This window comes from Ambystoma mexicanum, chromosome 8, assembly GCF_040938575.1.
Source record: "Ambystoma mexicanum isolate Mex_15411 chromosome 8, UKY_AmexF1_1, whole genome shotgun sequence".
NCBI classification, from domain to species: domain Eukaryota; kingdom Metazoa; phylum Chordata; class Amphibia; order Caudata; family Ambystomatidae; genus Ambystoma; species Ambystoma mexicanum.
Window position 1 is genome coordinate 402048451 of NC_090929.1, and position 16166 is coordinate 402064616.

At 42.3% G+C, this 16166-nt stretch overlaps 1 protein-coding gene across 1 annotated transcript in view; it reads left to right on the top strand.

The window, feature by feature from the left end:
• C8H9orf43 (chromosome 8 C9orf43 homolog) overlaps nucleotides 1-16166 on the top strand; it is a 906643-nt gene that overhangs the window by 649610 nt on the left and 240867 nt on the right. The window contains exon 10 of the mRNA XM_069612161.1: nucleotides 8791-8919. Within this exon, the coding sequence (XP_069468262.1) occupies nucleotides 8791-8919 (129 nt within the window). The remainder of the gene's footprint in view (nucleotides 1-8790; nucleotides 8920-16166) is intronic.

Below are 16166 nucleotides of genomic sequence, written 5' to 3' on the forward strand. Positions count from 1 at the left end.
ATCAAAAAATCCTCACATTTACAGTAAAATACCATCACTTTCAGTACAAAGTACATCCTGTCGCATTCAAGTCAGCTACACTCATTTTGCCCCAATGCATGTCAGTAGTTGCCATTCATCGCTTGAAAAGCCAAGAAAATGTGCATTTACCCAGACCTTGACCACCAACGCATAAAAGAACACTTCTTTCAGCAGGCAACGTTTAAGTTACTTAGATAATATTTTGGGCACAAGCTGGGCTCTAATTTGCAGGGGAGACTTGCATCGATCAATGAGAAAAACTTCAATTTGCAAGCCCTCTCGTACCCGTCAATGAGACAAGTTGCATTCTTTCTTGGTTACAATGGGTCCTGTACCTTGATTATTCAAAATGCAACACTTCAAACGAAGCCTCACTGCTGACACTCTCTTTGACAGTAAAGGTGTTATTACATTAGTGGTGAAAACAATAAAATGTTATGAAGGGAGTTCCTTTACAGACATCCATACCCAGGCAGTCATTGCTAACCAGTGCCAAAAGAGAAGGACGAGGTGCTCAAATGGGTTAGCCCTCACCCCAGGGGATCTGGCTAGCCAAGGAGATAACCTTCCATATCAACATGAGGAATCTGTGGGCTGTACACCTAGTCTTGAAGGTGTACCTCTCCTCTGCCACCACACATTCTCTGTTCATTCAGATGCCCATTACACCAACAATATATTATATGAACCAATAGGGAGAATTTGATCTGGCACTGGCTTCGGGTCAGGAAACGGACTAAAACCATGATCCATATCCCAGGAGTGTAGAATTTACAGGTGGAAACCTTATAAAACCTGTTAATGTAAGACCACAAATGGTTATGAAGGGATGAGGTTCTTTCAGACATTTTCTCCTGCTATGAAGCCAGAGATGTAGACATGTTTGCCAAAATATCAATATGCCCAGACTTCAGCTCCAGATTCCTGGAAACAAGATTAAGGCAGCTTTCTGTTTGGTTTCAAGATTTAAAAAAATATATATGAATGTACAAGATGATGATAGCATGCAAATGACAAGCGACAATATAACCTCACAGACGTTTAAACAAACACTTGTGTACAGGCGCGTTATAAAGGACTTATCATATCAATTCCAAAAACTCAAGTGCTCTGTGTTGAAGGACATTGAACACCAATGTTCTGAGGCTTAAAGTTTAGATAAGGGTTCCATATCTGAATGGAGGCCGTAAGATATTTTTGAATAATATTAGTTGGCTTCTTGCACACAAGCATTCACCACATTGTGGTAAATCAAGAGTTTAGGTCAGGAATACAGGCATATTTCAGGTATGAAGCGATCAGTGTTCTAGAAACGGTATCAGGTAATATTATCCCCATATATATGGTCACCGTATATAATATCGCCGGGAAAATGTCATGGCAATATTATATGGGTGACCATATATATAGGGAGAGGGGCAGCAAAAAAATTTTTTTTTTTAACATTTTTTTTTTTAAAAATGGTTTGGGATTTGCGGGGGTGTTCCCCGGGTATACAGTTCTTTTGCAGTGGGATTTTTCGTCACATGACTTTTCATTGCCGTTTTTTTATCGAAAAACAAATCGTTTTTTTAGGGCTGTTGAAAAATTAAATAAATATTTGTGGGTGAAAAAAAACCAATGTTTTTTCTAAAAAAAAATGGCGATGAAAAGTCCCGCGACGAAAAATCCTGCGGCAAAATAACGTAGAACCGCCCCCCGCATGTTCCATGCAAAAATGTCCCCACAAAAAACGGCGCCATTTTTCAGCGATATTTTTGCCTGGCGATATTTTTTGAGGGGACATTATTACATGGAACCCTAGAAACTAATAAGACCTTAGCAAACATAGGTTGTCCCCTAGAAGCTCCTACAACAAACTTGCTTATCAAAACCCTCCATAAGAAATTTTTGGTGTTCTGGACAGGACAACATACCATCACTCCAGCATTCAGTCACCTCATCCCAAAATGTGGTTACTATGGCAATTCTGCTAAATGTGGCGGCCCCTCCACTCGCCACCCCAGCACCTTCACCAACAGTCACAATTTGTTCTGTGAGTAATGCTTAGAATTACAGTAAGAGTGAGGGTCATTGTCAGAGTAGTTGCTGCAGGGCTGTTGATGTTCGGGTTAGGTTAGTCATTAGGGTAGATTAAGTGTCAGGGTAAGTGTTAGGGTAGGCTTTATAAGGCTAGGGCTAATAGAGTAGTGGTTTGGTTAAGTGTTAAGGAAAGGGATAAGATGACTAGGGGGGCTGGTGATGTTAGTGTAGGATAGGGGTTAGGATAAACCTACTGGCTAGAGCAAAGTAAGCACTAGTGTAAGTGTTAGAGATGCAGTTAGGGTATGGCTAGAGTTAGGAATGGAGCAAGAGTTAGGGCAAGGGCTATGTCATTTGTTGTGAGCTGGAGTTTGAGTTAGGTTCACTGTATCGATTTTGTATTAAGTAACATGCAAATAAAATGCTTTAGCGCACTGAATTGAATGTTCTGTAAGAGTTCAGGGTATATAATTCGAGTTGGAGGAAGGTTTAAGAACAGAGTTAGGATGATTTTGGAGGTTTTATTAAAGGTTTGGATCATTGTTGGGGTTACAGCCTTGTACTTTTGTGTATTTAAAAATAGCCTTTTTGGCGACCTTGATACTGGCAACATTTTCACGCTTGCATTGATTGTATTAAATGACTACATTTTTAAAAACTACTTTTTGCTCCCTACATTTTCACATAGAAACAATTGCTTTTGAATAATCCAGGCCCTATACAAAAAGCTAAAAACAAAATCCTCATTAGTGGTAGATTTGCACAAAGCATGTGCATCGTGATAGAGCATGTCTGATATTTGAGAGAATGGGGTATCTGATATTTGAGGAGACTGGGCTAAAGCCATATTTTCCAATGTTCTTTTGTACACAGGGCAGATCAACAAAAGGTGGATGTCAGATTAAATTTCTGTTGTGCAGAATAAACAAAGGTTAGTGGAACCCCAAGGCCATTTATGAGTAAATGTTGCAACAGGGAAAATGTTGAGTCTGAATGTGATGTATAAAGATCCATATGAGCTAGGAAACATGCACTTGAGGTTAGGTTCAGTATCCAAATTGATTTTAAATATCAGATAACCTGGGAAACTTGTCAGATTAATAGATTCAAAGATAAAAGTTTCCAAGAACAAAATCTGGAGTTTAGATTTTATTACCCTCTTACGCTCTTCCGTAATGGTAGCATTTTCACTAAGGAGATGCAACGTGCCTATGCTCTGTAGTTTATTGTGAAGGTGTCTGTATAATTTCCAAGGTTGAGCAGTTTCTACTACAGCTCTAAACATCTCATTATTTAAGGTAAGGTTAGCCAAAAAAGGAAGGATCTCAAAAGGGCCACAAATCTAAGGGGCCCTGAAACCAGTTTCCAACAGTGACGAAATAGAGGTGCTGGTAGGGCGGGTGAAAGTTTCCTTAATAAATGTGTTTTCAATCATGGATAAAGAGGAGGTATTGTCATGCCCCCAGAGTTCTCAGTCATGCAAGGCTGCGGACCGTGCCTGGGCTGAATAAACCTCCAATACAGTTGTTATATAGAGGTGTTGCGGGACCCAGAAAGGAGCTGAGAGGACGTTTGCATGCTAATCCATCTTAGGCTCACAGTCACTGAAAATATGGGAAGCTCACACATAGTGCTAGGCCTATCCTTCTTGGGAAGCCACGGCATATATCAGAGGATGCAGCTGACAACTAGTTCTTCTGTGGCACAGCTGCCCCCTCCCTGATGTCATGGTTTCGAGATTGACAATCTGCCTTTGAACCAAGCACAGAGATAGGAGCCTATGTTGACATTCAACAAGCGGGCCATCATGCATTGTGTTGTTTTCCTTTCACACATGAATTCTATACCAGAGTGTACCGTCCATCTGTTCTAAACATTAGCAAGGTGATGCTTATCCGTGATCGGTTGGCAGGATGGCAGGATCGGTTGGCAGGATCCTCGTTTCTTCAAAGTAACGGCTGCCGAATCCTGATCGATCAGTAAAGAGTGGCTCTAGTGAAAAATGGTTTCTGGCACCCTATCAGCTGTTAAAGTCTGTTCTTTCCCTGGGTAACCGTACAATATGATTATCACATTTCTTGATGGAGTTTCCAAACACCTTTACAGTGAGCCCATTCTAGAAATCCTATCAATTACAATGCGCTCCTTTTGGATCTATGGGAAATACACCTGACACATCTTCTGGATCCGTTCCTCTATGTTTGCACCCTAACTGTCTTCAATCAGGCCCCTGTTGTATTATAAGTCTTGTCTTGTCACTGGCCAGGAGTGCTTGCTAATAGAATGTTGATGTATGAATGCAGCTCAGGAGAATGTTGAGTGGATCTGTGAGTGAATGTTCCAAGAGTGTCAGTTGGGGGCCTGAGCTGGGATGATAGGATGGCCGGTGGGTCTGCTCCTTTGTATGCATTGTCAATTACCTATCCTTGTTCCTGTCCTGTCTCATGAACTGCTGTATATACTCAAGATTAACTGGATTATGTACATAGTGTACATTATGTATAATAAAGCTCTACCTGGACTAATCTAAGACTCCACAGCTGGTCTGTGTATGAGTGCTGAGCTCATTGACAAAAGAGAGACTTCATAACAGCCCCTCATGTTGTGGTTCTCCCACTTCTATTGATAATGATTCTCCAAAACCTTCATGTTGTCCAATGACACATCTAAGGTTTGTCTAATAGCTTCCAAGTCAGACTTGGTTATGTCCTGGTTGGGTTGCAATGCCTGAATTGATTTTGTTGTCATCATCTACTCACATTTCCAAAGAAACATCTTCCTGACAGCTGCCAGAGAGTTACGCAGCTCTGCCAAGGCTGTGAGTTTCTTTTTTCTTTGGGTCGGTCATGACATTCTTCAACGTCATTAGGTAGTCTACAGGGTCACATTAAGGGAGTGTCTGGTCAGGTGTGGGTGGCAGCAAACATCTAGTCTCCTCATTCAGCGCAGGTGGTATTCTATTTTTCAATTCTGGGAATGATGACCAGAGTGTCTGCCCTTTGGTAGGACCAGTGCTTTGACATCTACAGGTGTCCCAAGGTTCTTCCACAGAAACAAGCCCAGGTGTATATATTCCAGCCCAATTCATTGTGGCCATTAACCTGCATTGTTTTGACAGCCACATTTTTATAGGGGTACAGGATTAAGGTATATTAAAAACAAAATAATTGGTGTGGGGGGTGTAGAAAGGGTATGAGGGGGCTTGTCCCCCATAAAAATGTCAAAAGAAAATGTAGGCAAATTGGCACAGTGAGTTGGCCCCACCATGATCTGTATATATTTTCCTGGAAGCTGCTGTAATAATCGAGGCCACAAAACACTGAGGCTGCCCTGTAGGATGCGACGGCAAACAATAGTATTTGCAGCTTGATTCGGTCTTGGCACTAGAATACAGGCGGCTCCTGCCTCCAAGTGCTCCAGAATCCACAGGCCCAGATCCAAATAGGATGCATCTGGAAAGCAGCCATCAAACTCTGAATGCTCCAAGGGTCCCAGAGGGCCACCAGATAAGCGGGAGGAAGCATCCCCCAAAACAACTGCCTTCCCAAGTTGATCCTCCACTGCCCAGGTCTTCCACCTAGCGCCTCAATGTGCCCCTCCATACGTTCGCCAAGCATCTGCATAGTGGGTACAACACCCTGTTATGCCACCACTTAAATAATATGGCAGTGTACTACCCAGAGAAGCCATGGGGCTTCCGTTCTCGACTCACCCGCTCCTCTCTTCTGTGCTTAGCCAAACTCACTGCTATTCCAAGCTTTGTTCCCGCCTGGCTCCTTCACTACAAGTCTGGCTGCATCCACTCACACAGCACCCGGGTGGACTCGGCATAGCCTCTGAATCGGCCTCACAGCTTGCCCCGACTCTCAACCACTCTTAAGCCTCTAGAGGCACCATCTTGCCTTCTTCCTCAGCACAACCCTCCTTGTCCTGTTTTTGTGCACCCCTTGAGCCAGTAGATGCCACCCCATCAGGAGCCTGGGGCTTCAGGGAATTCCCGCACATATCAGTAGAGCTGTTCAGCATAATCTTAAAGAGCTGCATGTGGATTAGATGGGTGCTCTAGGAACAGGCAACCTATTTTCAGCTGCTGCTGTACACGCCCTCCCTCATAGGACTGCCCTTTTGGCTGTTTGGTCAGGGACGTTTCTGCACCATCTCTCCTGCCAAGGGCATCATCATATTGGTGCAATCCAAGGCAATGAGGATTCAACTAGCCCAGCATGCTCATCCCATTGGTGTTCCCCAGAATGTATGTGTTTATTACAAGACCCACACAAGAATCGTCCATGCAGGCCGGATATGCTGTAAAAAAAACGTATGGCTCCTGAACTTCAAATACGGGTATTTAAACCTGTCTGCAGCTACCCGGCCATCCTGAATGAGGTCGTCCACCAGAACATCATATCGGTTTAAGAGGCAACGATTCTACTTATGATGCCTCCAGAAAGGCCAGTACTCTTAATAGTTGCCAGGAAGCAAGGGCAGTATCCGTATTTGGTTAATTCCAGGCATTGATTTTTCCTCCATAAAGATTAATTTAGCAACTATTGCTTTAGTTACTGAAATTACCCTCTCAGGTTTCCTTAACTATTGTAGATTTTTTAGAGGGCCTTATGAAAGCCTCTCTCCCCAATGAACAACACTACTCTCCCTAGGAGGTAAGCATTGTCTTGTCAAAGACAATGGGCCCTCCTTTCAAACCCAGACTCCAGACTGATTTAAATTCTATCTTGGAAGGTATCTTCTCTAGTAGTGATTACATCATCTAAGAGGTTGAGCAAAGTAGAAGCCCTTTTATCATAAACCATATACAATATTTCATAAGACTGCATTAGTCTTCAATGCTGATCCCAAATTCTTGCTCAATGTCATGTCAGATTTTTATATCAAGCAACATATTTGACTGCATACGTCTTTCCGAATCCTTCTGCTCATGTGCAAAGATCACTTAACAACCCAGATTTAAGAAGCACTCTTCATTCCTTTTTCGATAGAACTAAGGAAAGCCGGAAGACAATGCAAACCTTTCACAAAACTCATTTTTGAAACAACAAAATCTATACTAATTTCAAACAAAAATATATAAAGGCCAACTAATCCATGAAGTATACAAAGGTCTTTACATATCATCTCTATTTGGTAAAAACGTAGTCTGTAAAATTCATAGCCACTATACAAAATGAGATCTGGTTACTGCTCATTATTGATTTCCAGATCTCTGAAACATCCATATTTTTTAAAGTGTCTAAAAATCTTGTAAAATACATTGTGAGTTTGTATTGTAAGTGCAGGCACCCCATGAAAATATGTTCTACATGTTCCGACTACCATCCACAATATCGTCAGAACTTTGAAGCCTGGATTGGATTTAATACTATCAATTTATTTTGTAGAGAGCAGATTAGGTCTTAGCCTCAGAAAATGTTATCTTCACTTTTTATTTGAATATTTGCTGGAATAAGTTGTGGAAAAAAATCTGGTTTCACTGCTGGAGGTTTCTTTTGACTTGCATTGGGAATGCAAACAGTTTGTTTTCACTACGTCAATATTAATTAGAGTCCTCTGTAACGCTCTCACCCATTCCTTTAGATCATTACATGTCCGCATGTTCATAACTGCATGCAGTTTGATGCACAATAAGTCGGGTGTAGGCATCAAGATCTTGTTATACAGGAGAAGCAATTTCGTGTACAATTGGCTCTAAGGATTTTAAGCCCATTTCATAACGTATGGTTTGAATCGGAACACCTTTGGGTAGATTCAGAACAGCCTTCCATATCCTCTTCTAGTTTTTCCCATTGTATTCTTTTCAATTTGGATTCTGAACAGCAAGTCAAAATAGTAACAACCTTGCCTTTATAGAATGTAATCAGGGGTAGGAAAGAACAATTGTTATCAATTTTCTTCATTTTTGATGGTAAAGGCATGCTTTTCATCAGTAGCTCTATATTTTGAACCCCTTGAGAGCTGCAGTGTTTGTAGTTGATACCAAGGTACTTTCCGTAACTAACCTGAGCTAGCTTGGTATTGTTGATAAACCAGACACAATTCCCTAGTTTGCCCCTTTTCAGATTGAAAATGAAAACTTGGTTTTAGCTACATTTAATTTCAATTCTAATTCTCTCATGTATCTCGAGGTAGTGTTCAAGTTCAGGTAGTGTAGGCCTATGGGGGTTTGGTCCATTAATATGATGTCATCTGCATAAGCCATATATTCGATGTGCAGATGTCCCAGCTCGGGGGGATAGGAAGCATGAGACTTCAATGCTATACCTAAATCATCTATGTACATGTTGAAGAGGGTGGGAGCCAGAATAGCTATCAGGATTTGTGGAATGTTAGCAATACCTGGAAGCCGTGGATCCTGATGGTCTGTCACAATGTCAGGGTCCTGGATGCTGAGTAAGGGTTAACTACCGTGTGAGTTGGAGGCCCTGCAAAAAGCTGGGATTGTATGTATTTTGTGTTCTGTACAAATCCTCAACTTTCTCAGTGGGTGCAACCTGGTGTGACTGCAAATAGAAATATATAATCATTTGTGTATCATAATTCTGATAAGCCGCAGTGTATTTGTGTAGCTTGTATGTCCTCCAAAACCCAAATTTTCAAAAAACAAATGAGGTCACAGTCATACAATTGATGATTTTTCAAGTGATATTGTTCATATTTGTTTTTACTGTATATATGTCTCAAATATATCCCAAATTAAGTCAACACTCGTGATTCCTTGAATTCTTTTTTTAGGGCACTGCCCAAATAAAGTCCAGCATTTTGACGGATCGTTTGGTTTCATTGGAGGGCTGGGTCTCTTTCCAAGTCCTGGGGAAACATCAAGACTTTGCCAGAAGAACCAACCGGAAGAACCGATTGATGGTAGGTTTACTGGATTCTGGAGTTTTTTTTAGATGGAGAGGTTTGCATTCAAAGAAAATAAAATGTAATTTCTCTGCCTTTTACTGAAAGTAGAATTAGCCATTTCAGCCAAGTCACATAGACACCGCCATCCAACAGCTATCACTGGAAGTTCATCTCCAGTTCACAGCCAGGTGGGCAATGGATTGTGTGGATGCAAATCAGCTCAAATGTCATGCTTTTGCTTCAGAAAAATGTGTTTGAAAAATGTGTTTGTCCATAGGTGGTATTTTATAAATAGGTTTTTTCAACCCAGGACAAGAAGCTCAACGATGCTGACAATTGCATACATGTTTCACCCTTAGTAGCAATCATCAGTGCCGTCAAGGCGGACACTCTAATTCCATCTTCATTTTGCTTTCACAACTATCTTTATTAGACAGGATAGTGGAACATGGGTCCAACATCAGAACCAAGACCTTATCAACCCCACTAGTAGACCATTTTTTGGAACAGTGGCATAACCAGGACGATGTTCGGTGCTGGGTCATTGAAAGCATTTCAACAGGTGACACACATGAGGGAGGAACAGCTAGCTAGAAAGGAACAATACTGGCTGTATACTCTTCAAAGTCATCAGTACGGTCTGAATGATAGGGGCGAGTGGCAGCCTTTAGGCTAGGACTCTTCATTTACCTATCTGCAGACTTCTCTTATGTGCTTATTGGCATCGGAATATGATGAACATAGCTTTATTTTGCACATTTGCCATAAAAGCAACAGAGCATTGTTTTTCCTTTTTTTTTTTAAAGGCAAGCACATTATTAAATACCACTTAAATACAATAAATCTGTTTACATTACAATGTCATCATTAAAATCATATAAAATCTATTCTGCCACATCTTGACCTTCTCAACCATGCACGGAATAGAAACTTAGCTACAAATAAAATACAACATTGAGATCATTAGTATTCTTACACAGGTCTAATGCAGAGTTGATGGTCCAAACACCTTTGTGTTTAAATAGGGGAAGTAGATAACAAGATCTCAAGTCTTTATAACCCTTGCAGAGGAGCAAGAAATAACTTACTGTCTCCTCTGCCACATCACAAACCGGACAACTCTGCTGATTAGTGGTTTTCCACTTCACCGTGAAGGATGCCACTTTTAGGGCGTCTGTACGCAGTTGAATATAAAGAGCATGTGCATATTCGGGGTTATCACATCAAGATAGTTTTCATAGCCAGCCAGTTGCTTAGTGGTTAAGTACAAGCGTCCAATACTCAATTCCTGTTTCATTCGCTCCAAAGTTGATCCTACGCATGCCTCCTTTACTTGTTGTTTGGCATTCGGGATCATACTTTCTGGGTGGTACCATAATGGTGCCGGGTTCAACCTCCATTCTGTGCGAATGAACTTGAGCCATGGGAGTGATCTTGACACATTCAGACGGAAATCTAGTAGGGGTAAGTCAAAAGTAATTTAAGCCTAAATTTGTCTATATTCACACCCAATATAGTGATGGTTGGACGCGCAAAATCTCGATTGGGTGTAAATTACACTCCCAGCGAAGATTGGCTAGCAGTACTCTTCAAGATTGTATTAGGAGATCTCTCAAAAAATCATTCTCAGATATACTCAAAGCAGGTACCTTCAGAAAGCCCCATAATTAAGCCCATTAAAGGGCTGCCGGCAGAACCTAGGACTTATAAAGTTGTAAGGCAGGTGAGATCACTCCTCTACCATGGGTATTAAAGATGCAACGTATTCCCCCTCAGTATTTGCCTATGGTTGCTTTTACCTGCTGACTAGACCATGAGAGATTCTCTGAGAATCTAATCCCCAGATAATCATACATATTGACCTGCTCCAAAGTATTACCTTGGACCTCAATTTTTTTAAAGTGCGTCTGTTGGATAAACAATGTCTTCATATCATTAGCTTGGTTTTCTCTGTGTTTATTACCAAGTGTAAGCTTTTGCATTTTCTGACAAATATGTCTAGGATATGTCTTTGACCCATGGGAGATGTGGCCAGGATTACTGCATCATCGCAATGAATAATGCGGGGAACCTATTTGAGCCCAATTTGGGAGGATCCAGACTAGAAATTACAAGTTCTTATAGTAATGCAGAAGATAAATGAGGATAGGGGTGGTGATGCCCTCTACACCATTACAGTAATACAAAACTGTGGTATATATATTATTTAATTAGAACATGAACAGCCGACACATGTTTCGACACACAGGTCGTCTTCAAGGCTGAGTGATGAGAATACAATTCAATTGTACATTTCAAAACAAGTGATCACGTAAAGAGCAAAGCGTGAGTCATATCAGCACAGATATTAATATAACAATACACAAAAAATGTAAAATGAAAATTAAAGAAGTATCGCATATCACACATCAGGTAGAGAGTGGAGGGCAGGCGGTTGCAGTGACAACAGAAAAAAAGGAACAAAAAATCACAATGGGCAAACACTTGGTAACTGGCTTGGTTAGAGTCATATGCCATACTAAAAAGAAGAAATACCATGTTGATAGTTAAGATCCATGCTGTAAAATCAAAGTGATTGGATGGGTAACCTGTGTTCGCATGGACACCGAAATCAAACTGCATATGAGTCAAGCACCAGCCAAATACAGAGGTTACATCAGGAAGAAACCAATGGTGAAATGGTGAAATAAAAAGTAAACAAAGCGCCAAGTAGCTAAGGAGATATTAAGTGCCAAGATTGTAGAATATATTATTTGGACAGCACGTGTGTGACCAATGAGAAACCAATCCAAATATGCAGCCCATGTGGATATATAAAATTGGGAGTGGTTCAAAAAGTATTCTTACCACGCACAAGTTGAATGCCCCCTTCATTTACCTCAGCATGAGGTGTACTTTTAACTTAATTGTGAGCGACTTTCATTTTGGATTTACTTTGTTTACATGTGACGTCATTGAAGCGACGCTAAACGTCACTGTGCTCCCTACGTCACTTCCGTGACGTATGCAGAACTATTTCATGACTATAGTTTGTCACAGGCGCTGCACACTGATCACCCAGCATTCTCGTATCGCTGCTCGATTAAACAAGTAAGTATCTCCACAGCATGCATGCTTCTTGTACGGCGTTATTAGATTCAGATAGCTTTCACTTGATTCTGCACCTGAACGTTTGCTCCTGTCATTATTTATTCACCAGGCGATATACTCGATCTAGCCATTGCGGCTGTTATTCATCCCTCTGACGGTCATCCTTATGACAAATCAGCCTCCTATAGCTATGTAGTTTTCACGGCCTCCGAACAGGTATGTGACCGTCCGTTTGGACTCATGTTGGTGAATTGCTTACTCGTTGTGTAGTTTCTGATAGCAATGTCTTCTAAATTATTGAGGAGCTTTCAGAATTTTGTCTCATACAATTGTTGCTTACAACTGGTGTGCTGTAAGAATACTTTTTGAACGACTCCCAATTTTATATATCCACATGGGCTGCATGTTTGGATTGGTTTCTCATTGGTCACACACGTGCTGTCCAAACAATATATTCTACAATCTTGGCACTTAATATCTCCTTAGCTACTTGGCGCTTTGTTTACTTTTTATTTCACCGTTTCACCATTTGTTTCTTCCTGATGTAACCTCTGTATTTGGCTGGTGCTTGACTCACGTGCGGTTTGATTTCGGTGTCCATGCGAACACAGGTTACCCATCCAATCAATTTGATTTTACAGCATGGATCTCAACTATCAACATGTTAGTTCTTCTTTTTAGTATGGTACATGACTCTAATCAAGCACGTTACCAAGTGTTTGCTCATTGTGATTTTTTGTTCTTTTTTCTGTTGTCACTGCAACCGCCTGCCCTCCACTCTCTACCTGAAGTGTGGTGTGCGATGCTTCTTTAATTTTCATTTAATTTTTTTTGTGCATTGGTATATTAATATCTGTGCTGATATGACTCACGCTTTGCTCTTTACGTGATCACTTGTTTTTAAATGTACAATTGAATTGTATTCTCATCAGATGAAGATTAAGCCTGGTGTAGCAAAATTCAGTCCGCCATGTTGGATAAATTGGACACACTTCACGCCAAGATCCTTGCACACCAAATGGCACTTAACAACCTTATAGCGAAAAACCATGGCTCCCCCGCTCCATCAGCTGACACTTGCCATTCCCTGCTGTTTGAGTTTAAGGACATGACTGAAACTGAAGTCGATGCCCTCCTTAGATCCATTAAGCCTTCCAACTGTAAAGGGGACGTCTGCCCAGCTCAGGTGATCAAGGACTGTGCCTCTTCCCTTGTCCCCCTCATCACCGCCTTCATTAACGCCTCGTTCAAGTCTGGCCATGTTCCAGCTGAGCTCAAGGAAGCATGGGTTCGTCCGCTCCTCAAAAAACCCTCCCTAGACCCATCGGTCCCAGGGAATTATAGGCCCATCACCACTGTCCCTTTTTTACTAAACATCTTGGACAAAGCAGCTTACCTGCAAGTACAAAAATTTCTCAAAGAGAACCATCTTCTTGGTCTTCGGCAGTTAGGCTTCAGGCCAAGACATGGCACTGAAACAGCTTTTCTGGACCTCAAGAATCAGATGGACGACCTCAGAGATGCAGGCAAACCTGCTCTACTCCTCCTTTTGGACTTATCAGCTGCCTTCGATTTGGTGGATCATAAGACCCTCTGCCACCATCTTGCCACCGCAGCCAATTTCTCCCCTGCAGCCTGCAATTGGATAACTTCTTTCCTGCAGGAAAGAGAAATGAAGGTCTTCTCCGACTCTTCCTGCGCTGACCCGAGCAACATCCAATGTGGCGTCCCACAGGGCTCTTGCATCGCCCCAACCCTTTGCAACCTCTTTACGAGACCGCTGTTCAAGATCCTTGACGCCCTGGGCATCTCATACACAAACTATGCTGATGACACCCAGGTGCTTATCCCCCTCTCGGGGGATTACATGTCCGACCTGAACACGCTCAATTCCATCTACTCCACGATCCAATCTTGGATGGCAGAAAATTGGTTATGCCTCAACAGCGAAACAACTGAGCTTCTGCTTATTAGATCCCCGTCCACCTTGACCAAACTGGACGAGCAATACAACTCCTTCACCATAGATAACATTCCTATTCCCTTCTCCCAAATGGTCAAGACCCTAGGCGTATACATGGACCCGAACTTGAAAATGAATAGGCAGGTCAATGCCATTGCATCCACCTCAGCCTATTACTCCAAACTTCTCACCGCAGCCAGACCGTACCTCTCCCAACAGAATTGCCTCACCATCGCCAGGGCAATAATTGGCTCAAGGTTGGACTACTGCAATGCCCTTCTAATAGGTACATCAGGGAAAAACCTTGCTAAACTTCAACTAGTCCAAAACAATGCCCTCAGGGCAGCCACGGGACTGTCACGTAGGGACCACATCTCTGACCTTAGGCGTCCGGTCCACTGGCTACCGGTCAAGGAAAGAATTATCTTCAAAACTCTTGCCCTCACACACAAATGTCTCCACGATCAGGCCCCCCAGTATCTCATGCAGAGATTCTCTAAACCCTGTGCATCCAGGCCATCCAGAGAGGCCTACTCCAACTTGATCACTGTGCCAAAAACCGCAGAGTGCGTGCTGGTGGCACCAGCTTCCCCACCATGGCAGCCACCCTTTGGAATTCTCTTCCACCGCACACCAGACAAATTGACTCTCATACGGCCTTTCGCAAGGCCATCAAGACCAGTCTCTTCAAATATATGTGCATACTTTTTGGTCTGCAACCTAGGAACTCTGCCTATGTAACACTGTATTCATGTCTAAGAACACTTTTGGGGCGGCTTTTTTGTAACCCTTAATCAAGCCTTCCTACGCACCGCTTACAGCTGCTCAATGCCCGCGGGCTGCAGTTGCGTTTTACAAATGTAAAAAATAAATAAATAAAATCACTCAACCTTGAAGACGACCTGTGTGTCGAAACACGAGTCGGCTGTTCATGTTCTAATTAAATAATATATATATCACTGTTTTGTATTACTGTAATGGTGTAGAGCGCATCACCATCCCTATCCTCATTTTTTCTTCACTAGCACCAACCAGAGTGGATTGGTTGGCGGGATTAGAGTGATTGCTGCCTCCACCCACCATTTTATCACCAGTCCTCAGTTCACTTTTCTCACCCTAACCCAAATAGTGATTACTAGCGCACGGAGACCTAGTTTCGAATCCACTTCAATTCTTTTTCTTCTTATATTAATACATCAATGTAGAGGCAGAAAAGGAGGGAGCCAACACGCCCCTCTCAACAGCCAGGGATGAGGTTTGCTGCCCTCCCATGTCCCATCTGATGCCTTATATTGCACATAGGGATCTTATATACAAGAGAAGATTCCCTGGAACACCCCTCTGCTGAAGGTCCTCCCACAGTAGTACACGCAGGACATTATCAAAGGTTGTGCGTAGGTCAACTAAAATTGCATAAACCCGGACAAGGCTTAGTATAGTGTATTTCACTAAAATAAATCCCAGGCGAAATCCCTGATCTACAGTACCAAAGCTCCACCGAAACCAAGCTTGTAAATGATTAATGGGTTCGGTCTCATCTACCCATGTCTATTGGCGTTTATCTCGAGCATACTCTTGATACTATCAAGTGCAGCTGCACCATAGGGTGTGTTATATGTTTTGAACAGGACTACTTTCCTCCCCTACTTGGTATTTGTTTCTAAACACTGCAGATCTTTGGAGCCAGTTGGCTTCGGTATAAAGTTTAAGCCAACCTGAGGGCTTACCAAAGTCAATAATTCACCCTTTGTCCTCCCGCAAGGGCCTTTGCTGGCTGGTGTCATAAATGTGTTAAAACCTTGTAGATCCACATTATCCATCACCCTGTTTCCTGCTGACATACCAAGTTGAAATTGGTTCTATGTCACTGTTATTCTTTTTGAAAGCCGCTCATAAAAAAGACTGATTTATTTCAGTCAATTTTGTGCGGCCCTCAAAAAGTTGAAAAAGCACATGGCAGAGTTTAAAAAAAAAATTTCGGGGGCTTCCACCCCCTACCTCCCCTTTCCTCTTTGCCACCCCACTCCCCCCCACAATCACACATAAACACTTTCATTCCCCTTTCTCCAACTTGCACACATAGACAGACACACACGCACAGGCACGTGCACAGGCATGCGCTCACAGACACGCCTGCGGCTCCTCCTCTGGGACTCACCGTGCCTGTCAGCCCCTGCGCACCTGCGCTCTTTGCGGTCGCAGAGCAGTC